The sequence below is a fragment of the Mercenaria mercenaria genome, chromosome 7 (genome assembly GCF_021730395.1).
Source record: "Mercenaria mercenaria strain notata chromosome 7, MADL_Memer_1, whole genome shotgun sequence".
Taxonomy (NCBI): Eukaryota; Metazoa; Mollusca; class Bivalvia; order Venerida; family Veneridae; genus Mercenaria; species Mercenaria mercenaria.
In genome coordinates this window covers 60,758,828-60,783,142 of record NC_069367.1, presented here as the reverse complement: position 1 = coordinate 60,783,142, position 24,315 = coordinate 60,758,828, and the positions used below count along the sequence as shown (strand labels likewise).

Genomic DNA, 24,315 nt, shown 5'->3' with positions numbered 1-24,315 from the left:
TGAGTTGGGAATTCTCGTGTTTTCTCGAAGACTGGTGTCATTAAAAAGTTAGGGCGGAATGTCATGTTCACAATCGTGATGAAATAAAAAGCATTATGGAGGTTTGATAAATAAATTCAAAGTCTGACAAAGATACAGTTTTAAACCCCACTTTTTTTCATGTAAGGGGGGCGTTTTTTTTTAGAGCTATAATAATCATATTTTTTTTCTAAAGAAACGGCCGAAATCATCTACGAGCCCCAAATCGCGGGCTAAAATAAAAGGGTTTATTTTTGGGTTAAGGTATTAGTTTAGAAGCAAAAATGTTTCATTTCCTTGGGAAAGTCGAAAAAGAGACAGGGCGAATGTTACCCAAATTAAAAACATAAAAAAAAACCCCGGTGCAAAAATTTTCACGTATGTGTTTTGAAATAAAACTAACTATACATTTACGTCAAAAGCTAATGTCATATTATATTTAATTTTTAACAAAGCAGCACATTTTTATTACAATGATAAAAAGTCAATATTTAGTTTTTTGGTCTTAAGTTAAAACATTTTACGAAGGTGGCCAAACCCCTTTAACAGTGCACGGACCATTTTTATAAAAGTCGTCATAGATTTTCTACAAATATTAAATACTTTTTTTCAAAGAAAAGCCCTTTTCAAATATAAGAATTATGATAAGAATATTGGTTCTAATAGTGTTAAAAAATACCAGTCCTCTTAGATCAGGTCTATTCTGAGAGAATCAAATGATTATCCTTTCCTCACATCACAGAACCTTTCCAAAGTATTAAATAACTAACAATAAGCTCATATCACGCAGTTTTTCTAAAAGTTATTAGATAAAGAAACCTTCTAAAACTAACTTAACTGCCTTTCTGATTCTAAAATTCTAAATATTTTGAATAATCATCATCTCCTTGCAGTACAGTGTCGTTGTAAAATTGTTTCCTCGTATTAGAAGGCTTTTGAAAATCAATTTCCCTAGCACAAAAACCCCCCATAAAGGAAAAAATCATTACTTTTTACCCTAGCTCCTAGTAAATACTTTTAAACCTTAATTTCCCTTTGGGGGGGTTGCGTTATCAGATTGATCAGGTAAACTGAGATTTGATTTTTGGGTTTCCCTTTAAACAAGAGTTCATTTTTAGCCATGGTCTCCTATCAACTGCCCCTTGTTTCCGCCCAAACAAAAACTTGTTAGCCGCTACAGCGCGTTATTTCGATTTTAAACAGCGGCTCAGTGCATTAAAAAACCCCCTAAAATATGTAAAGATACAGGGGCCTCGGGATCTTGATAATTTTTGTCTGAAAAAAAATTGTTACACCCTTACTTTTTTGAAATCTCTACAACCACAGAAAAATAATACATCCCTGGATCCCAAAAGGGTCTTTTTTTTTAAAAAATTACTTAATTGTAGTTATTTACATTTTACGTCTTAATATCGCTACTTTCCCAAAGAGGCCATGTCCATAAAAGATGAACGGTATATCCCAAAAAATTTTTTCTTTGATGCAATGGCATTACGATTTGTAAAAAACATCGATTTACAAAAAGTACATGTTTGCTTTAATTTAAATTTTTCCAACAAAATACAATTTATTCACAAAAATCAATTTTGAATAGGTAAAACAAAAAAAAGTGTAAAAGAGCTATTTTAATACTTTTTTTCTTAAATAATTTTAGAAAGCAAACTATTGAAAAAATTGTAAATGTAGTTTCCCGAAAAATGTAAACTTCTGCATCAGCACATATTTAAAAACTGTAAAAACCAAAATAAACACTAACTTGAAATTATCAATAAAACCCATAATATCTTTCCTTCAGAGGTTTCCGAGACCCGGCTGGGGGACGGAACTCTTTTCAAACTTAAAATGAAATGAAAAAATTGCATAATGCTAGGAGAAACCAGCAAAAAACAAAAATTCAAAACTTAACAAAAAAGAAAACCTTTTTTTTTATTGGGTTTTTAACTATTTGGCGATTTTAGATATTGGTGTGCAGAAAGACCCAATGTGCTCCGTGCATTATTTCGTCATGGTTGGGAAACTGGAAATAACCACAGACCTTACGTAAGCAAGCTTTTATGGTTCCTACAAAAAGAAGCAAACGTTCGAACTCATTGGGCGAGTGGAGGTGTTCGAAAAACCACGACCTTAATCCTAGGCCCTGGAAACCCCCCGAAAACCACGAAAAAATAAAGAACTGGTTTTTCACCTTTGTAAAAACGATACCGGGTATTTTTAAGAAATTTTTTATTTTTTATTCTAAATTACTCGTTAAACAAAAAAACAAAAGAAACGTTTTGTAAATAAAATCTGCTATAAATTTGTTACATAATTGAGGGGCGAAAAACAGGTGGCAAAACTATCGTTAATAATTGAACTCTAAATTTATTTGCCCCCCCTTGCCAAAAGTAAAATGGTTACATTTTTTTTTTTCCCGGTATACTATGTCAGTTCCCCGAAACAATGAAAACTGTCACTTATGTCGTTAAAGGTAAAAATATTCGCCTTTTTAAAATGCCGTAAAAATAGAAAAGAAGACTTCAAATAATTGAAAGGATTTAATTTTTCGTGACTTTTCGGGAGTGTACCCTTTAAACAGAGAAGCTATATGATTTGCAGTATCAACATTGTAGTCAAGAAAAAATGTAATAGTTTATCTATTTGGTAATTTTAGTATTTTTTATTGCACAAAACGTGTTGAAAGTTGACCCTCATACACATTGTCTCACCCCGAAAGAATTGTTTTTTATTCCTTTAAAATTTTAGGTCACTGTTCCATAGCATGTCGATTCTCCCTGGTAAACCATAGTTTTTCTGTGTAATATTCGCACCCAAACTCTAAAAATACATCAAGCTTATTTGACGACAGAAGAGAAAACATGGTGACAAGTCACGAATTTTTTTCTAATCTAGGGGCCCCTAAAATTTGATAATGCCCGGTCAGAAAATGTTTAAAAAATCATAAGTTTCTATGATATTGCCAACTAAGTTTCTAAGTATTGCTACAAAATATTTTATTTACATAGGCGTATAAATTTAAACAGGGAAAAAAGCTAAAACAGCTTCCCCTCGCAGGGTAAGAGTAGCTTACGCAAAAAAAAAAAAAAAAAAAAAACCAAAAATATCATCATTAAAAATCTGCTGAAAAAGTTCAGATCGGCTTAAATTTAAACCCAAATTTGGCAATAACATCAGCTAAAGATAAAATATTATCAAAAAGGGGACCCCAAGCACCAACAACAAAAAATCAAATCAGCAAAAAGATCTTTTCCGAAAAAATTTAAAAATAACAAAAAATAAAAACTGTTTTTTCAAATCCCGTTTCTCTCCCCTTTTAAAACCCTAAAATTTCAAACTTAAAAATGACCCTTTTGATTTGCGAGGGTTTTGTTTGATGGCACGTTTACTATTTACATTTTGGGTTCCAAATTCCAAATTTTTATGAATTTTGAAATAAACCCAAAAAGGGGTATATCCGGTACTAAATAGTTGCATAATAAACAGAAAATCTCCCATAGATTCTCAGCTTTGTTTTATCGATCTAGGCGTGTCCTCAAATATCACCGTGGCAACCAGTTGTTGCATTTCGGGAACGGAAAGTCGACCAGTGAATCAACATGATCTCTTTGGTTTTCAGGGTTTTACTGTAAAAGTAATCAATATAAAAATTTGGAAAGGGGTGATGAGTTATTCCATTTGTTTTTATTTTGTTGTTACTTTCGAAAAAGACTTGGGGGCCTCTTTTTTTTTGTTTTAGATTCAGCTAAAATAAAAGTGATATAAAAGAAATTTTTTTAGGATAAGAATCAACATAAGTAGAATGATACTAACAAATTTTCTCTTAAGTCCCCATTTTCTCTTTTAAAAATTTTAAAACTTTTTTTTCTTAAAACAAGTGAAAGAAAAGAAGTTCATTTAAAAAATGTTGGGTTCGAGCATTTTTTTTACAGTGACGATGTTAGGATTACTAATAATGTCTTAGAGAAAAAACAATCTTAAGACTTACCAAATTCAAAACTTTGCACTTTTCGATGTGGGGAATAGTCTTCCTCATTAAAAGCTTGCAATTGAAACAAACAAAACGGACATTTTTTACAAATTGTCATTGTAAAAAAAACCTATTACGTGCTGAATTTATGTGTCAGTGATCTCCATATGTATTTTACATCGTTTTATAAAAATTAATTATATTTTTATTTAATAAAGTAATAATTTGTATTTTTTTAAATTGTTTACACAGCTTTACTTTTTTCACCATGTAATAGGCTGCATTATATTAAAATTTCTGTTTTATATGCAACAAATTTTTTCACAAGTTCATTTAAAAATTAAATATATTATGAAAAAATATATGAAAAAAAAACGGTACCCCGAATTGGTGCAATATTTATAAAATAAAAATTTAATAAAAATTTACATCATTGCAGAAGCGTTCCGCATGAAGCCAAAATCGGGGGGAGTACTGCTGGGAAAAGGTCGGAGTCCGGTGAGATTTGAAAATCGAATTTAGGGTATTTTTGAATTTCCCAAAGTTCGTAAAAGTAAGGGGTCGCCGAATTAAGCCGAGCCCCGGTCGTAAGTAACTTTGGGAAAAACTTGATACAAAATGTTGTTAAAATCCGTCCTTAGCTTGTCGGGGTTTAACTCTCCTTTTAAATTTCAAACAAAATTAACCTGTCCGGGTTCCCCGAAACAAATAGATTTTTTTAAATTTTTACCCTTTCATACGTGTTCCCCTAGAAGTATTTTATTGGGATGGACATCATTCTATCATGCTTTTTATGACTAAAATTTCAACGCAGAGAAAATTACAAATTGACATGCGACTAGTAAAAAACAACAATTTGTTTACTTTCAGGCTGTTGTCATGAGGGAAAAAGGAAAAAAACAAAAAAAATTATTTTTTGATAATTGTGGTAAAAACTTGTGTTTTAAATTATTTCTGCAGACGTTGACGCCTAGATTTGGGACGCATTTTTTTTTTTTTTTTAAAAACCAAAAAAAATAACGATTTTTTCACTTGCTTATATGGAAAATATTTTTTAATTTTTTCTAATTTTCAGTTTTCATACCAAGGGAAAAAACATCCCCTGAAAAATTCCCCCAAAATTTCTTAAATCAAGAGTTTTTGTTAACATAATGTCCCCAGATTGCTTGTCAGAGGAATGGGGGAGCAATTTTTTATGCTGTGACCTTTATCGTTACCAAAAGACTCCAAAACAACAGGATTATCTACTAACTACAGGAGCCATCCTATTGAAGGCAAAAAGCCCCCAGAATCCTTTCAGTGAGGGGCACTTTGACTTTGACCTTTAGTTTTCTACGCCCTTAAAACAATAGGGGTCATCTACTGAGCACAGGTAATCATCTTATCAAGTCCGATGACTTTTGACCAGGTTGTTTATGAAAAAAAAACTGTTTTTTCCGAGATCACTCTCTTTTCCTGTTTTTACTGACCAATAATAAGGGACTATCATGCCCCCAGGCAACTTTCCCAATGCGAGAGAATCACGCTTTTTTTCAACCAAATCTTTTTCGTTCAGGGCAAAAACATTGACTTTGACATATCAACCTCTAAAAATAAAAAAGCAAAATTTTTACGAAGTTTAATAATATTAAAAGAAACCCAAAAACGTTCTGACAGACAAAAGAGCAAAACAAGGGGGCTTATAATATCCCGGGAAAACATCAACTGTCATTTAACGTAGCTGGGAACTTGTCCCGGGTGAGTCGCATCAGGGTTTAATCTGCATCAAACAGATAAGATTTTATCAAATTCTAAAAAATTTCAAATTCATCTGAATTTAATTGTTCAACTTAAAATTACTATTAGGAAGAGTAAAATTTTGACATTTCAAAATTAAATTCCCTCACAAAAAAAATTTCAAGTTGATTGGGTTATTTGAATAAAACCAAGCAAAGTCACGACCCGTGTGACTTTAAACTGTACCAATTCGAAAAAATTTCAGAGAAAGAATAGCTTTTTGTAAACATTTTCTTTTTTCTCTTACTTTCATCAAACAAAAAGCTGTTTTATTCTGCTTTAAAAGGGGAAACTTTCCCCGGGTTTTTAAAAAAGGGTTTTTTTAGGGAAGTTTAGTAATTTTTTTGCTCAGCGAAGGCCCTTTTTTGTTTTGTAATTGTCCAAGAAAAAAGTATTCCCCAACTTCAAGACCCCCTGCATCACCAACATTCCTAGGGAACATTCGTAAATCGCCCTTTGCATTTTAACTTTGGGGGGGACTTTTTCCCTTTTAAACTTATGTCCCTTCCACGTGTTGGATTTTTCCCCGAATTAAAAAAAAAAAAATTTGATTTTTTCTATTAGTTTTATGTTTTCAAATGTTCTGTTCCTGTTAAAAAGATATGTGAAATTTTGGAAAGTATTAAAACTGACCCCCAAAAAAAGGGTTCCGTAAAAACAGAAGTTCGGCTTTGCGTGAAAAATTTTTACTAATTTTTGCGCAAATTTTTTAAAAGGGTTGCACGCGATTCGTGAAATTTTTCGTTTAAAAAAGTCACGTAAATGTAGATAGAGTAAAATTTTTACGCTTATCCAAATTTAAGCCAAAAAATTTTTAATTTACAAAAATAAAGACAAAAAAAACACAAAAATTCACTTGGCTCATTTATATCAAACAAAGTGTAACAAACTTTTTTTTTTACTTGAAAGCTGTACAACACAATCGGCGTTCCCGGGAAACTATTTCTGTTGTCGCCATCATGTCTTAATCTAAGAAATTAATTAAAAAGCATTTTAAAAAAGCATACTGTATATGTTTTTATTTTGATTTTTTGGTCTGTATTATTAAATTTTGGGTTTTGTTTCGGAAAATAATCTTTTTTAAATCGCTGCCCATAGTTTTTTTTGGGATGTGACCGATTTAAATTCAATAAAAGGTGAAAAAATTTTCTCTGTTTTTCTGTCACAAAACACTCATGAATGACGGCCGGGCAAAAGTCAAAACTATTTCTGTTTTTCCTAAAAAGTTAATATCAACTCAGTATTTGATACAAAGTACTTACTCTTTTTCAGATTTTCATGCATGCCCCTTTAAACTTTGAAGAAGTGTTGAAAGCAAGATCAGGGTGTTGAAGGTTAAGGGGTTGGAAGGAAATCTTGAAACGCTGTTTTTATACCTGTAACATAACACAGTATCACCTTGCAACAATAGCTAATCAGAAAAAGTTTTTTTAATTCAAACTTTAAAAAAAAAAAAACATTGATACACTGCGCTTTTCAAGTATACTAGTTTAACCATTTCTCGGAACGCTTTTAAATTGTGTATAGTTCTGTTTTCAGAAGTCCGTTAAATCAGAAAAACTAAAAAATTTTATGAAACAGATCTTAACTAAACCTGAATTGTATGGATTCATACACCTTCCCTTTTCCATTTGGTCCCCGTATAACAGGCAAACATATAAGACATTATAACGAAGTGTTGATGCAAGTGCCTCCCTTTTAGACTGATTCATAAGGCACTCGTTGAGGCTAAATTGAAAACAGGGAAAAATTTTTAGAATGCACGTTCAAAAAATTCATTCCAATAAAAAAAACCTTTTTCATGAAAATCTGCCTTGAAAGAATAAAGTTTCAAAGTTTCATTTTAGAGCTAAAAGGTATATGGTACAAGTTTTTCAAATTTAAAATCTTTTGCGCTAAAATCAAAAACAGGAGCATAAAAATTTGCATTAAAATTTTGTAACTCGATTTATTCTACCCTTAAGCTTTGACGTGACGGTTGTAATTTCATTGGGCAAAAAATTGTAAAATGTCTAAATTTGGGGGGGGGAAATTTGCTATGCCCTTTGTATGCCGTTGGAACTTTAAACTAAATTTGGCACTTTACATTCAAATGTAGCACTTTAAATTTTTACGGAAACCTACTGAATCTAAAAATGTTATAAAATCCTGGCACTAGCGGGGCCCGGTAAAACCCGGCGGACTATGATTTTCCCTCCAAATTGTTTATACCGTTGCTCCCTTTTCGCTTTGAGACAGACCAAAATACATTATTCATCTTTAAAAAGTAAACCATAACGAATGTTAAGACAGTCATATATAAACTTGCTTAAAACCCAAATTTAACTACTGTATTGTAAAATACTTTTTTGGTAATTTATAAAAGATATTTTTTTACTAGAAATCAAAGCTACATGCCCCGAAAGAACTTCTATAGGAACATATTTTCAAGGGTTTTTTTTTAATAAAACCTCAATGCTACATGTCATTGTAAAAGTTTCTAGGGAAAATTTATAAAAGAGTTTTTTAAGTAGAAAAAGCAAAACCACATGCAACTGTAAAAGAACTTCTATAAGAACAATTGTTTTTAAGGGTTTGTTTTAACTAAAAAATCAATGTAAGTATTTTAAAATATTCTAGGGAAAATTTATTTTAAAGGTTTGTTTTTAAAAAAAACTCAATGAAAATCCTTGAAAAGAACTTCTTGGAACATTGATTTTAAAAAGGGGGGTTTTTTAAAAAAACTCAATGACCGCCCTTGTAAAATAACTTCTTTGGAAAATATTTTATAAAAAAGTTTGTTTAAGTAAAAAGCAAAACCACTGCAACTGTAAAAAACTTCTATAAGAACATATTTTCAAGGTTTGTTTTAACTAAAAACTCAATGCACGTATTGAAAAAATACTTCTAGGGAAAAATTGATTAAAAAGGTTTGTTAAACAAAAAATCAATGCTATATGCCATTGTAAAAGAACTTTTTATAGGGGGAAAAAGATTAAAGGGGTTTTTTTTTAACTAAACACCAATGCTACATGCCATTGTAAAAAGAACTTTATAGGAACATATTGATTAAAGGGTTTTGTTTTAACTAAAAACACAATGCTAATGCCATTGTAAAAAAACTTAAACTTGGGATAAGATTAAAAGGGTTTGTTTTAACTAAACACTCAATGCCACATGCAATTGTAAAAGAACTTCTGTAGGAACATATTGATTAAAGTGTTTGTTTTTACTAAACACTCAATGCTACATGCCATTGTAAAAGAACTTCTATGGGAATATATTGATTAAAGGGTTTGTTTTAACTAAAAACTCAATGCTACATGCCATTGTAAAAGAACTTCTATAGGAACATATTGATTAAAGGGTTTGTTTTAACTAAACACTCAATGCTACATGCAATTGTAAAAAGTTTGTTTTAACTAAAAACTCAATGCTACATGCCATTGTAAAAGAACTTCTATGGGAATATATTGATTAAAGGGTTTGTTTTAACTAAAAACTCAATGCTACATGCCATTGTAAAAGAACTTCTATGGGAATATACTGATTAAAGGGTTTAACTAAAAACTCAATGCTACATGCCATTGTAAAAGAACTTCTATGGGAAAATATTGATAAAAAGAGTTTGTTTAACTACAGACTAATTGCTGTATATCTTGCATTATCAAACCAATGGACAATACCTACCATTTTCACAATGTGTTCCAGTCCATTGTGGTGGACAATTACAGAGGTATGATCCCTGTGTATTGATACATGTACCACCATTCTTACATATATCTAGCTCTAAACATTCATCAACATCTGGAAATACATACATGTATATGAGTGTTAAGTATGGAAGCACCTGGAGCCATTTCTAATGATTACGACCAACATGTTTTTATGAAATCAGTAGATTGTTTTTCGAAATGAGAATATTTGTCATTTTCATGTGTACTTTTGTTTAACGAATGCAATCTTGGTAACCGCCATTTGTAACTCATAATCATATCACGTAAATCTCTACACAACACTACTACCAACAGACACGTTTAAAGTATAACATACACGAGCAAACTAACACAAAGAAGAATTAATGTTCTACCAATGCACAAAAATTTGCACAAACCTCGTTCACAGTTGACACCGGTTCGGCCTGCTATACACTGACACACGTAAGAGCCTGGTGTGTTGAAACAAGTGCCGCCATATAGACATGGATTGGTCAAACATTCGTTGACGTCTAAAATATTTATTGGAGATAATAATATTTCTAATAACGTTAAGGGAAAATACAAGGTATTTTAATTCTCATCTATCAGAGTTTAGTCAAAATCCCGAGAAGAACCAGGGTACCAAGTTAGACCTCTGGTATGTGACAATGGGTATTATTGAATGTTCAATTTTAAAACGAGTCCGAGTCTTTGAACATTAATACATAGCAATTCTAAATTAATCATCTGTTGTTCATTACAGCATTAGAGTTTCAATTCATCAATTAGTGTATACATAACAAAATATAAATAAATAGTCTTCTCATATTTTGAGAGCCTTACTTATACTGAACTATATATTTACGCTAATGTAGGTTTGCTACCGATAACAAATATGGGTTACTCCTCCATTATATTGCAAGTAACTTCAGTTGGAGAATACTGAAAGATACAGATGGTGCCCCAAATTCATTCTTTATAGCATCCGCACGTAGGACTCTTATCTAAATGTTTAAAATTTTAGTTAAAAGGAGCGAGAGCTCGTAATCACGACCTGGTTTTGTAGTCCGATTTTTAAACTTACCAGTTTCACAGTTCTCTCCTGTATATCCGTCCGGGCACCGACAAGTGTACGATCCGGCATTGTTTATGCAAGTACCACCATTTAGACATGGATTGGTTAAGCATTCATCTACATCTGTAAAAGTAATGCATTCCATAAATATATCTTACTTAACAACTTGTAGATTTTTGTTCACATTTTTATCAATGACCTATTTGATTGTTCGTTTGTAGGTTTAGACTATGGATTTCTAAAATATTAAGATAACATTGATATGGGTTAGAGTACATAGGTGCTGCTATTTAAATGTATAATCTCTCACAAAAAATAGATATGTATAATGTTATCTTACCGATTTCGCAGTTAGGTCCTGTCCAACCAGGCGGACAGTAACATGTATAGGAACCTTCATTGTTATAACACGTTCCACCGTTGATGCATGGATTCTGTACACATTCGTCATAATCTAGGTTAAAGAAAAATAATTAAAAAAAAAGAAAATATATGTAATCTAGGATTTTATTTTCTTGATTTTTCCATGGTAAAACTATGTTCGCTGCGAGCAGGATTCGAACCTGCGCGGGCATAGCCCATTTGATTTCGAGTCAAACGCCTTAACCACTCGGCCATCACAGCTGTTACAGGTATTATAATATTCTTATGATTCAAACTGATATCAGCCTTATTTATTTATTTACTTATAATATTTATAGGTTATTAGCTTTGTATCGGAAAGTATGCACGAGTTCTGCAGCGTAAATATTGCGCGACTTTTCTCGATGCAAAGATAATAACCTTTTTATTACAAATGAACCAACACGTATAAATATAATGTAAATATTATGAATTTGTTCAATAGCCTGAATAAGATTGATATTATAGTTCGACCGCGTGTTTTGAGCCGTGACGGAATGATATACTTTTTCTATTGGGTTATATCGATATTCGGTTCATACCTGGCTGAAAAATCTCCTTTGAGTAAGTTGATATGTATGGTTTGTTTACCATGAACTTGATTATATCGCTGGCGCAATTGGTAGAGCTAATGATTACAACCCTTGAGGTGCGAGTTCAAGCTCAGATTACGGCCGTATTTTTTTCTCTAGTATACATTATTTTTATTTTATTTTAGTAAAGAATCTTTGAAAACACCTTTTAAAAACCATTTTATATATTTTAATAATAATGTTTGGCTTATTTGTTTTTCATTGTTACTATATTTTTATATATTTTGCAACTTTTATTGCAATTTAATTCATGTCACATAATTTCAACTTCACTTGCTGTGTCTGCTGACGATCCTTCAGCTGTGTCAGTCTCTGAGTCAGATGATGTATCAGAATCTGAGTTAAGCTCAATGATCACCGGTGCTGGAAGATCGTCTATAGCAATATTTAAGTCCCACTATTTCTATTCAACTGACAGTACATGGTCAATACAACTAGACCAATCTGAAGATGAAACTGTTTGCAAACCCTCCGTAGTAAGGTCTTTATTTAAAGAAACGATTGAAAAAGGTAAACTTACCAAGGCTCGAACCTCGAAAAGCGACTTTTTTAAGCCGACGCCATATCCTTTGGGCCATGCATTCGTTTACATTTATCTCGATAACTTATACCGCTTTACTATGAATTACATATATGTTTCTACCGTGTTTTTGAACGGGGTGGAGGGGGGGGGGGGGGGGGGGTGTCAACTGTTCTGCATAAATTAGTCACGGCTCAAAAAACGTGGTCGATCTATAGGCGTCACTGTATGGAAAAATATTGACGTTTCGGTTCTATTGTAACTTAACGGGGATGTAATATTTATAGGTTATTAGCTTTGTATCGGGAAATATGCACGAGTTCTTCAGCGGAAATATTGCGCGACTTTAGGAGCGCAATATTCTTCCGCTGAAGAACGAGTGCATATTTCCCGATGCAAAGAAAATAACATTTTTATTACATACACATCTACACGTAACAAGAGGGCCAAGATGGCCCTAGGTCGCTCACCTGAGAAACACACCATAACACACCATAATTTGACCTAGTGATTTCATGGAAAAAAAATATTCTGACCAATTATCATTAAAATTGGAGCAAAAACCTTGAGTATAAATAAGTATTTTCTTTGATTTGACCCAGTGACCTACTTTTTGATCAAAGATGACCCATATACAAATTTGACCAACATTTCATCAAGGCAATCATTCTGACTTAATTTCAGGAAGATCAATCGGAAAATATAGCCTCTATTGCATACACAATGTTTTTCTTTGATTTGACCTAGTGACCTAATTTTTGACCCCAGATGACCCATATTCAAACTTGAACTAGATTTCGTCAAGGCAATCATTCTGACCAAAATTCATGAAGATTAATTGAAAAATACAGCCTCTATCGCACACACAAGCTTCTTCTTTGATTTGACCTTGTGACCTAGTTTTTGACCCCAGATGACCTGTTTTCGAACTCGGCCTAGATTTCATCAAGATAATCATTCTGACCAAAATTCATGAAGATTAATTGAAAAATACAGCCTCTATCGCATACACAAGCTTTTTCTTTGATTTGACCTAGTGACCTAGTTTTTGACCCCAGAAGACCCATTTTCGAACTCGGCCTAGATTTCATCAAAATAATCATTCTGACCAAAATTCATGAGGATTAATTGAAAAATGCAGCCTCTATCGCATACACAAGCTTTTTCTTTGATTTGACCTAGTTTTTGAACCCAGATGACCCATTTTCGAACTCGGACTAGATTTCATCAAGATAATCATTCTGACCAAAATTCATGAAGATTAATTGAAAAATACAGCCTCTATCGCACACACAAGCTTTTTCTTTGATTTGACCTTGTGACCTAGTTTTTGACCCCAGATGATCTGTTTTCAAACTCGGCCTAGATTTCATCAAGATAATCATTCTGACCAAAATTCATGAGGATTAATTGAAAAATACAGCCTCTATCGCATACACAAGCTTTTTCTTTGATTTGACCTTGTGACCTAGTTTTTGATCCCAGATGACCCTTTTTCGAACTCGACCTAGATTTCATCAAGATAATCATTCTGACCAAAATTCATGAAGATTAATCGAAAAATACAGCCTCTATCGCACACACAAGCTTTTTCTTTGATTTGACCTTGTGACCTAGTTTTTGACCCCAGATGATCTGTTTTCGAACTCGGCCTAGATTTCATCAAGATAATCATTCTGACCAAAATTCATGGGATTAATTGAATAATACAGCCTCTATCGCATACACAAGCTTTTTCTTTGATTTGACCTAGTGACCTAGTTTTTGACCCCAGATAACCCATTTTCGAACTCGGCCTAGATTTTATCAAGGAGATTATTCTGACCAAATTTCATGAAGATCAGTTGAAAAATACAGCCTCTATCGCATACACAAGCTAAATGTTGACAGACAGACGACAGACGACGGTCGCCGGACATCGAGCGATCAGGTGAGCTAAAAATATAATGTAAATATCATAAATATGTTCAATAGCTTGTATAGAATTGACAATACTGAACTAAGTAGAAAAAATAGTGCAACAACACACACTGAATTACCTCACGCACCCGATATGAAATTCAGGCGTCAGTGTATGGTAAAATATTGACGTTTCCGGTACCAGTGTAACTTAACGGGAAATAGAAACGAGTATGTAATAATATAACCTATAGCAAGCAGCATAATGTTCAGGCAGCACTTTCTATATGATATACAGTATATTGAATATTTCCATCCAGTCAGAACAAAATATCTTAAATAGTTTTATTCATGTGTCTTGTTGTATACTCATATGTTCTTTTGGCATCTGAACAATCTGCTCAAACTTGAAGTTTATACTTATTATTTCAACCCGCTTGATGACTAGCTCACGGGATAATTCTGAATATTATTAATTGTAGGAGCTTGCAGCTTGAGTTAGAATATGATTTTGATTAAACATTAAAAGTACAAAATAAATGTTTTCAAAATTACCTCCATCACAGTTTTGTCCTGATCTTCCAGGCAAACAGTTACAGAAGTACGACCCCACTGTATTGATACATGTGCCACCAAACTTACATGGGTTATTAAAACACTCGTTGACATCTGCAAACGTAAAATAAAAAACATAAGCGCAGTCCAACATACACAGTTAGGGTTTTCTGCGATATTTCACTATACCTAACGTCATTTGCTTCATTCTAGGTACATGTAGTATATTTACACAGGAAAATGCTACTGATGCAATAGCTTTCATCTGTAAAAATCTTCACCATTACATCTCATCGACCTTGGTACTGTTCAGATCTCTTTTTTTATAAATATTTATGATGTCAGATAAGATTCTTCAAGAAATGTCAAGTTTGTTACAAGATGTGCAATTACATAAATAGGTATTCTTATGTTAAATGGCATGTGTCCCGGTATTACTTACGACGTAATGTCATTTTCCTACTAAGAACCTATTAATGTGGCTCAATTAAGTTGCATGTATAAACATTTTACCTGATTCACAATTTACGCCAGTGAAACCCGGTGGACATATACACTCATAGGATCCTTGCAGGTTTTTACATATTCCACTGTTCAGGCAAGGGTTCTCTGGTATACATTCGTTGATATCTGTATAAAAAATTAGACATCAATTAATACAGTCGTTATAATAAATCATGAAATGTAACAGTAATTAGAGAAAACAGACGCTGAAAACACTGGCCGCGCCGTAAACAAAACACATACAAATACATACATAACTGACATAGTAGTCATACCAAGATCAAAACTTGCAAGATAAAACTTAAATTTATGACTGCAGATTACTGGTTATTTTGACCTTGACATGTTAATATTAAATTAATCAATAAATAAGGTTTACCATATGAATCCTATCTTTAAAATAACTAGCAAACTTCAGTGACAAATTCTGGTCAAATCCATGCTGTTCGCTAACGGTTTCTCTAATTGCAATAGGCTTTGAAAGCGAACATCATGGATCCTGGCCAGACTGCGCGGATGCTGGTCGCAATTGCGCTATGTTGGTTTTCTCATGGTGCGGCTGAAATACTTTATATCGGACTATTTAAACAAGTTTTGTCATAAGTCCTGTTTTATACACAGCATGCAAAGATAATAGCTGTTTTTGTTACCTATGAGGCAAGTGGGTCCTGTCCATCCTGTCGGACATCTACATGTAAATCCTCCCTCAGTGTTGATACATTGTCCGCCATTTGCACATATAGATAAGTTCTGACATTCATTGTAATCTAGAAAAGATAATTTGGTTATCGACATAATAATCTATACACAATGTTTGACATTCATTGAAATCTTTTACACCAATATAAAACCTTTAGATAACTTAGATAGAAACACACATAATGCTACTCACGTGAGCACATTTAACTATATTAAAAAGCATACAGTCTGTTGCCTGTATTATTAAGTAACCTCGACTCCCCAAATTCGTTACTGCGTCATTGGTATAACTTGTACGAGTCACAAGGTTTTAAATCATAATAGACAGAATTACTATCATGCAGGTTTATTGTGATCAAGATATTTTCACTGCACTCATGATTTTTAGATAAACAAATTACAACATAGGGATGTCTAAATCAGATAGAAGACCGAAAACAATTACCTATTTCACACCGTGGCCCTATCCATTGAGGTGTACATTGACACATATAGGAACCTAGCGTGTTTGTGCACGTTCCGCCATTCAAACAAGGGTTCTGTAGACATTCATTTAAGTCTGAAACATAAAAACAGTCCATATTCAATGACACTAAAATTTGATACATTTTCCTTAAACTTCGTCCGATGAGCTACCTTGTTATGATTAGGTAAAATCGTATGAATAGCATACATATACTTGATGTTTGGCAGGCAATGACTGCTGCTTTTGTATTTTGGACTATTATCTGCATAGCAGAATAAGAAAAATGTACAACCAGTCTCAAACTTGAATTTAGGGCCTTAGATTTTGATACTGTACCTTCCCAGCTACCGGGATGCTTCAGACATTTGTCTCTCCTTTTGTAAGAATAAGTCATAGTGTAACATTTGTAAATACACATATAGCCTGCATCAAAATAGCTACTTCTAACATATTTATCAAAACAAAAGATCACTGGTATATACCTTCTGTGCAGTTTTGTCCTGTCCATCCAGTTGCACATTGGCAAGTATAACTTCCAATGGAATTAAAGCATTGTCCACCATTTTGACATATTCCGAAATATTCCGAACATTCATTTATATCTGAAATAATGACAAAAACATACACTTTTATATTAGTTTGACAATAATAACAAAATGCCTTCCCTTACATTTCTTGAAGTGACAACATGACACATTAACAACAATATACTTTTAAGGTTGATGATGTCACTCTCAAATTGACATAAAATTCGAACAACATTAAAAGAAGAATTCATGTGTATCTTCTTGCTGTACACATCCACTCATCTGATCAATTATGTTTACAATCTTTTTAGTGGCCGTAAAAGCTGATTAGTATTAATGTGAATAGAACACGTGTAGAAGAAATTTTAAGCAGTGTACTGGTATGTGCAACGCACTTTCACGACAACGCCCATAGTTACTGTTCGTGCAGTTTGTAATCAAATAAGTATTATTACCTATTCCACATGTATCTCCTCGGAAGCCGGGCGGACACTCACAACGGAATCCACCTATCTCGTTGATGCACGTGCCACCATTTAAACACGTGACAGACAGACACTCGTCTATATCTGAAGAAACAGCATGAAATTATTTAATTTATTAATAAAACAATCTGGAACATTTATGTGATGTTATATATGGTTAGCATGAGGCATCCTTAAAATTCTTAGAAAATGTGTGCTTATATCTTCATACATTAAGTAAAATGGTCTAGTTTCGTCTGAACTTAATTTAAATAACCTCTTTTTTCTTTTCTTTTCACGACATATATGAATTCCTAATATAAACAATAACGTTTTGTAGTTTGCCTTTGAAATCAATAGCGTTATATTTTTGAAATGAGAAAAATACCTATATTACAAAGTTCTCCAGTCCATCCTATATCACAAATGCACGTGTAAGAACCGGGAGTATTAATACACGAGCCTCCGTTTGCACACTGTAACATGTTACATTCGTTCACATCCATAGCGCATGTGGGGCCTGACCATCCAGCAGGACATTCACATGTAAAAGAACCGTCCGTGTTAAAGCACGTGCCACCGTTCTGACAGGGTTGTTGGAGACATTCGTTGATATCTGAAAAATATTGTATTTAAAAACTAGTTTGACTTACTAAATGAATTGCCGAAATGTGCATATGTTATATAATTATTATGCCAGATTTATACAGCGCCCTTTTCATAATAAAGGCGTTAAAAAGCAAGCGCTTTACAATTAGGTCAGCTGAATCTTATGTTGAGTATGTTTAACAAATAAAACTTCCTGTCAAAAAAAGGGGGAGATTTTGCCAATGCATGATTTTCTAGGCTTTTAATTTGATCTGGGATATTCTGATACGTTTCCCAAACCGGCAGGACGAAGCTCACATTAATTCACAAACCATAAAAATAAAATGCCATTCTGTTCTATTTTGTGGTTCACATCGCCATCTAAAGAAATCTAAAGTTTTAAAATACATATCATATAGTTAATTGATAATAATTATAGTCATTAATTACGTAATTTCAACATGGCTTTATTATATGAACTTAGACTGCTGTATTGGCGGCGACCAAAGAACATCACCTAATTAATTACTATATTATATCTTTCTTGTTCCCTACAAACAAGACCATGTCCATGTGTCAGTCGGATTAGGACATTATGATTTATATACGTACCAACTTCACAATTCCTTCCTGTCCACCCTGCTTGACATTGGCAGGAATATGTTCCAGCTCCATTGTAACATATACCATTATTTAAGCACGGTGCAAATAGTTGACACTCGTTTATATCTGAAATATTATATATAACATGCTTAAGGTGTGCTTGAAATAAACACCATTACGTGGTTCAACAGATTTTGTACGAAAACAAATATTAACAATTAGGCTACTGGCAAACAAGCTATACCATAATCTTTAAATAAAATTACAGAACTTCAAAAATACGCATGAATATCATTTACTGAAATGATAAATCGCTTTTGAAAATCTTTATAAAACCAGGCCACATATTTATTCCTTATATGAAAATGACAATTCGGTAATGTGTCATACCTAACTGGCAATTATCACCTTCCCAACCATCAGCACAAATACATTCGTATGTTCCAGGGAGGTTGTTACAGGTAGCACCATGCTGACAAGGGTACATCAAACACTCATTTTCATCTATAATGGAAATATGACAATTAATTGTATCTTTACCGCATTTCTACACAACAGCAGTCTTTTCATTATAACTCGACCATATAAGCAAACTTTTTCTGAATTATACAAGATCCGTCTTGATAAGCAATATTATTACATACTCATTTACAAACTCCGTTAAGTTACAGTGGAAGCTGAAACGTCATTTGTGACGTCAGTTTCATGCAAGTCGTCGCATTTAAATGTTCTTTTGCGACGATATTTCTAATTTTACTCAGGCTAAAAAAAAACAAATTTATATCATTTATATAATAATATAAGTGTAGTACGTGTATATAATAAAAAGATTATTAGATTTGGATCGAAGAATATGCACTCGTTCTTCGCGGAATAATATTGCGCTCCTTAAGTCGCGCAATATTTCCTCTGCAGAACTCATGCATATTTCTCGATACAAATCTAATAACCTATAAATATCTTTTACATTCAGCAAGATGGCAACTACTGTAAACAAACTAATATAATAAACACAAAACACTATTATTTGTAATTCTCTTATAATATAATACATATCACCTTTTGACAGTACATAAAATATTCCTGATCATGTGTTAAGGAATCTTACAAGACAATTAATTGCCATGTTATCCAGAACCAACAGAACAACATATGTTCATACAACTACTGACCTATCTCACAGATCTTGCCCCTCCATCCTGTTGAACATTGGCAAATGAAAGATCCCTTGGTATTAATGCATTTTCCATCATGTAGACAGGGGTTTGTGACATTCAAACATTCATCGATATCTACAGAAAAGGCACAGTTTCATCAATATTTAGCGAAAATTGAAATTAATGTAGTTTTTAAAAACACATTGACGTCTATAGGAAAGACGTATTGAAAAAGTAGAATTAAAACATTCATTGACGACTGATGTCTGGAGGAAAGCCAGAATGAGAAAGTATCATTCAAGCATTTACTGACGTCTAGCGGAAAGGCATGATTGAAAATTGAAATTTAAACATTAATTGAGTAGAGGTAAGGGATAATGTTATTTATAATTCAAACTTTCACTGAGAGCAGATGAAGTGTATTATGATAAATTATAATTCAAAGATTCATTGACATGTAGATGAAGGTCATAATCTAAAAGTATAATTCAAATATTCACTGACGTCTAGAGGAAATGCACAATGGAAAACTATAATTCAAACATTCATTAACATATATACAGAGACGGTATAATGGAAAATATTGAAATGCTAACTGATACGCCGGGAGAATGCATAATGAAAAAGGCATTAGCAAGATTAAATTTACCGCCAAATAATAGTCTATCGTGTAACAACATGTATTCAGATTGGCATCAACTTTTACTGACGTTCTCCAAGATGGCTGATAAAATTCTTCGAAAGATAAACGGCATTTAAATAGAGACTTAGAGTAAACTGATTATGAAAAAAACATTTACCTATTTCACATATCTGGCCAGTCCATCCAGCATTGCAATCGACACATTCGTACCCACCAATCAGGTTATTACATGTTCCGCCATTCAAACACATGAAGTCCATACATTCATTACGGTCTAGAAAGGTGATAAAATAGTTACACTGTAATGCATTACATTTCATCAACAGCTACAGTAATCAGGAAGTTACGTCAGTCCCCGGGTTTAGTTTGCAAAATCATATTTTGGCAAACTCGATAATTTTCTTGATTAGTTTTCTTTAATTTATTGAAATGCCACAACACATAGATACACATTAAAAATATTAAGTGCGTACTCATATATCTACCTGGGATTTTTTTCAGCGGGATTTTGTTTCATCCTGCGGGATATGTATTCTCTCGCAGTAATATTCTCCCACTTTATCGTGATACATTTGTTGAGTTGCTTTATTTATATCATTTATATAGTCAAATAGAATCACATCTTTACAGAAAATGACACCTCAATACCTAGTATTTAAATCCCCCCTGAAAGAAATTCAAACTCAAAACGTTGAAATTAAACTGAACCTAATTTCTGTTTTCAGGAATGTAAATGTTTTAAGATATAAACTAAAACTACAAAATGCAGAACAAAAAAGTACCTTTCTGACAGTCTTGACCCTCCCAGAACTCCGTGCACTGGCACCTGTAGGACCCGTCCGTGTTGAAGCACATACCGTCATGTAAACATGGATTCTGTTCACATTCATTTGTATCTGAAAAACACATTATTAATTTGAAATAAAATCTAACTTTTACCAGACAGGCAATGGTAAATAGATATTGTTTCATTTTTGTCATTGGTGCGATAAAAAAGTCATATACAACGGCGCCGGTTACATTTTCGGTTGGATATGACAGTGGATTTTCAATTCGTTATATATGTAAACATCAAAGTCTTTTTTCCACCCGCACCTCGGAAGATTGTGTAAAGGTCCGAAGGTATTATATTCATTACGCTATTATCGTTAATTCTTCGCTAAAATAAGCTGCATTTACATTGGACACCATTGATTGGGTAATGAGTTATCCAGAATCAAAAGTCTTTGTTTTTCTTTATAGTAAACGTTAGATAGTTTAAAATGAAATATTAAGCAATTAATATTCGATATTTTCTTATGTTTGTATTTTTACTATATGATATATTTAAAGCAGCTGGTGCGCAACATCCGGTATAAAATGAACATACCATTTCTGCAATCGACGCCTGTTCTTCCAGGTGGGCATTCACAGTAAAATGACCCGATAGTGTTGATACAGGTGCCCCCGTACAGACAGGGACCCAGTTCACATTCATTTACATCTAGAATTAAGCAAGTAAACATTGAATTGAATCGAATTCTCATCGTATCCGACAGTATATTTACATCCTATTAATTAAACAGCAGTTCGGAGAAAACATGTTTCAAATAATTTCGGAATGTTGACAATACAAACTAGAACACAATTCGTCTCACACCCTTACAATTAGGCAATTAACATACTAATAGAAATAGAAATGTAATCTCCCTGTCCTCGAAAAACTGCCATTTTGCTCGCAAGGAATCTTATGCCGGCAAAGTTATATTTCTCATGAACAGACCCAGTCAGACCGAGTCTGCTAATATTTTATTTGGTTGCATTCTATACAGTCAAAGGATTTTCTCACATATTTTATTAATTATCACAACAACAGTCTTTCAGTGCCGTGTGGTAAAAAATCTCCCCATTCAAATGTTCTGTGACTTTATCAAGAACGTATTGCCAACAGCTCAGGGCTTTCTCACATTGCTGAATAAAGTCTTGCTACATGGTCAGGGATTTCTCAGCTTTGCCAAGTAAGTAAATACGAAAATCTTGCGGCAAGTTCAGCGCTTTTCTAGCTTCATCAAGTATATTACATACGAAAATCTTGTTCCAAGTTTCAGGGCTTTCTAAACTTTACCAAGTAAATTATATACTGAAATCTTGGCCTTTTCATCTTTGCCAATAAACTACACAGCGAAATCGTGCTCTAAGTTCAGGGATTTTTCAACTTGGCTTTCTCATCTTTGCTAAATAAATTACACAACGAAACTGTGCTGCAAGTTCAGAAATTTCTCAACTTTGCCAAGTAAATTGCATTCGAAAATCTTGCTTAAAGTTTTTACCAAGTAAATTAAATAGGTAAACCTTGCTTCAAGTTCAATGGAATTTGTGGAAATAAATGCCGATAAAATAATTACCGTTTTCACAGTTTGGTCCGGTGAATCCTTTTGGACATCGACAGATATAGGAACCTTGAGTATTATCACACGTTCCTCCATTTAGACACGGCATGTCAAGACACTCGTTAATATCTTAAATAGAAGAACCAAAGACAAAGATAAACAGCACCATCATAGCATACACTGATATACGGCATACCATCATATTACACATTGGTGTGTAATTGAAAGACATAAACCAAAAAACGTAGCATCTATCATTCTAGATACAATTAAGCCCACGTTGCTAAACCGAAAAACGTAGCATCTATCATTCTAGATAAAATTAAGTACACGTTGCTAGTTGTATGGCACAGCTGAAGAAATAACAAACTCATTCGCACAACTGTTATCTAATAAAGCTAAAATCAAAATCAACAAGTAAAGTAAAACGGAGGGAATATCCAGCACCACATATGGTATATTACTTTTTAATTACATAAAGCAGAATATTCATTACCTATGAGACAGGTGGGTCCGGTCCATCCAAGTGCACAACGGCAACTAAATGACCCGACTGTATTTGTACACAAACCGCCATTATAACAGGGATTCTGCAAACACTCATCCCTATCTGCAAAGTAGAACAGGACATTTTTTAAAGAATATATTCTGACCAATTTGAAGCCGGTACCAGATAACAGGGAAAAGAATCTATGCACGTTATGAACACATAGAGAATTTCCGTGAAAAATCATTTGTCATTACTTATGGTAATTTTGAAGTTTGAAGGTCACTATTATTTTCCGTTGGAATACTAATCTTAAAAAAGTTCACATTTATCACAAAAGCAGTCATAAATATCTTATCCCAAACCAGTCATAAATAATTTACGACGCGTTTTTATCACCAAACAAGAAATAAAGAACGTATCAATCTCTCATTTATTACAAACAAGTCACTTATTTATCACTTATTTAGTCATAAGTAGTTAACCAAGTTAACATTTATCATCAAACCAGTCACAAATAATTTACCAAATTCACATTTATCACCAAAACCAGTCAAAAATAACTTACCAAGTTCACATTTATCACCAAACCAGCCATCAGGGCATTCACAACGGTATGAGCCGATCAAGTTTCTACAAGTGCCGCCATTCAGACATGCATCCACTAAATCGAGACACTCGTTTACATCTGAAAAGTGAGATGCATACTTTAGCATATCAGCTAAAAGAATTAAAAGTGATAAAATACATTTATGATTTTATGCATTTGCAAAACACTTTGATATCAAAGTATCATAAATGATTCAGTTCTTAACTGGATGAGTAGATTATTGTTGATGGCTGAAGTGTAGATGCTCCTTGCAATTAGAACCTTATCTTCAAATATATTTAAAGTAACTTCAAACGTTTATTTACAGTATCTTCTATATATTTGTTTCGCATTTCCAGATTCAAGCAATTTCCAAATCAAGCATTTTCATAGTTCATGTAATGTAAGGCATTTTTGGTGGAACTTTATTCATAAGAATATTAGATTCATTAAATTTCCTGAGTAGTTCTGACGATGAAAAAAGAATTATTGGCAGTATGTTACTCAGTAATACATTTAGAATTTAGTAAAACTTTACCAGTTTGACATATATCCCCAGTCCATTCTGGCGGGCAATCACATTTATACGAGCCATTCAAGTTCATACAGAAACCTCCGTGCAAACATTCAATCCTGGCACACTCGTCCACGTCTATATAATACATGAAATTATAATCAATTAAACTAAAATGAGAACTATTAAGATATAATTCAGAATTACGCTGAACATTTCTCCCTAC

General features: G+C 33.1%; 1 protein-coding gene and 1 non-coding gene across 2 annotated transcripts in view; both read right to left on the bottom strand.

The window, feature by feature from the left end:
- Window positions 1-9,404: 9,404 nt before the first annotated feature.
- LOC123555793 (fibrillin-3-like) overlaps window positions 9,405-24,315 on the bottom strand; it is a 60,765-nt gene continuing 45,854 nt past the window's right edge. The window contains exons 64-84 of the mRNA XM_053547226.1: window positions 24,114-24,227; window positions 23,555-23,674; window positions 22,996-23,109; window positions 22,515-22,628; window positions 21,500-21,613; window positions 20,913-21,026; window positions 20,288-20,404; window positions 19,503-19,622; window positions 18,721-18,834; window positions 18,340-18,456; window positions 17,528-17,755; window positions 17,131-17,244; window positions 16,631-16,750; window positions 16,128-16,241; window positions 15,634-15,750; window positions 14,993-15,109; window positions 14,480-14,593; window positions 10,851-10,964; window positions 10,520-10,633; window positions 9,852-9,965; window positions 9,405-9,544 (exon numbers count right to left, since the gene is read on the bottom strand). Of these exons, the coding sequence (XP_053403201.1) occupies window positions 9,405-9,544; window positions 9,852-9,965; window positions 10,520-10,633; window positions 10,851-10,964; window positions 14,480-14,593; window positions 14,993-15,109; window positions 15,634-15,750; window positions 16,128-16,241; window positions 16,631-16,750; window positions 17,131-17,244; window positions 17,528-17,755; window positions 18,340-18,456; window positions 18,721-18,834; window positions 19,503-19,622; window positions 20,288-20,404; window positions 20,913-21,026; window positions 21,500-21,613; window positions 22,515-22,628; window positions 22,996-23,109; window positions 23,555-23,674; window positions 24,114-24,227 (2,564 nt within the window). The remainder of the gene's footprint in view (window positions 9,545-9,851; window positions 9,966-10,519; window positions 10,634-10,850; window positions 10,965-14,479; window positions 14,594-14,992; window positions 15,110-15,633; window positions 15,751-16,127; window positions 16,242-16,630; window positions 16,751-17,130; window positions 17,245-17,527; window positions 17,756-18,339; window positions 18,457-18,720; window positions 18,835-19,502; window positions 19,623-20,287; window positions 20,405-20,912; window positions 21,027-21,499; window positions 21,614-22,514; window positions 22,629-22,995; window positions 23,110-23,554; window positions 23,675-24,113; window positions 24,228-24,315) is intronic.
- Window positions 11,053-11,134, bottom strand: Trnas-cga (transfer RNA serine (anticodon CGA)). The gene has a single exon. It is a non-coding gene; the product is annotated as a tRNA-Ser (tRNA).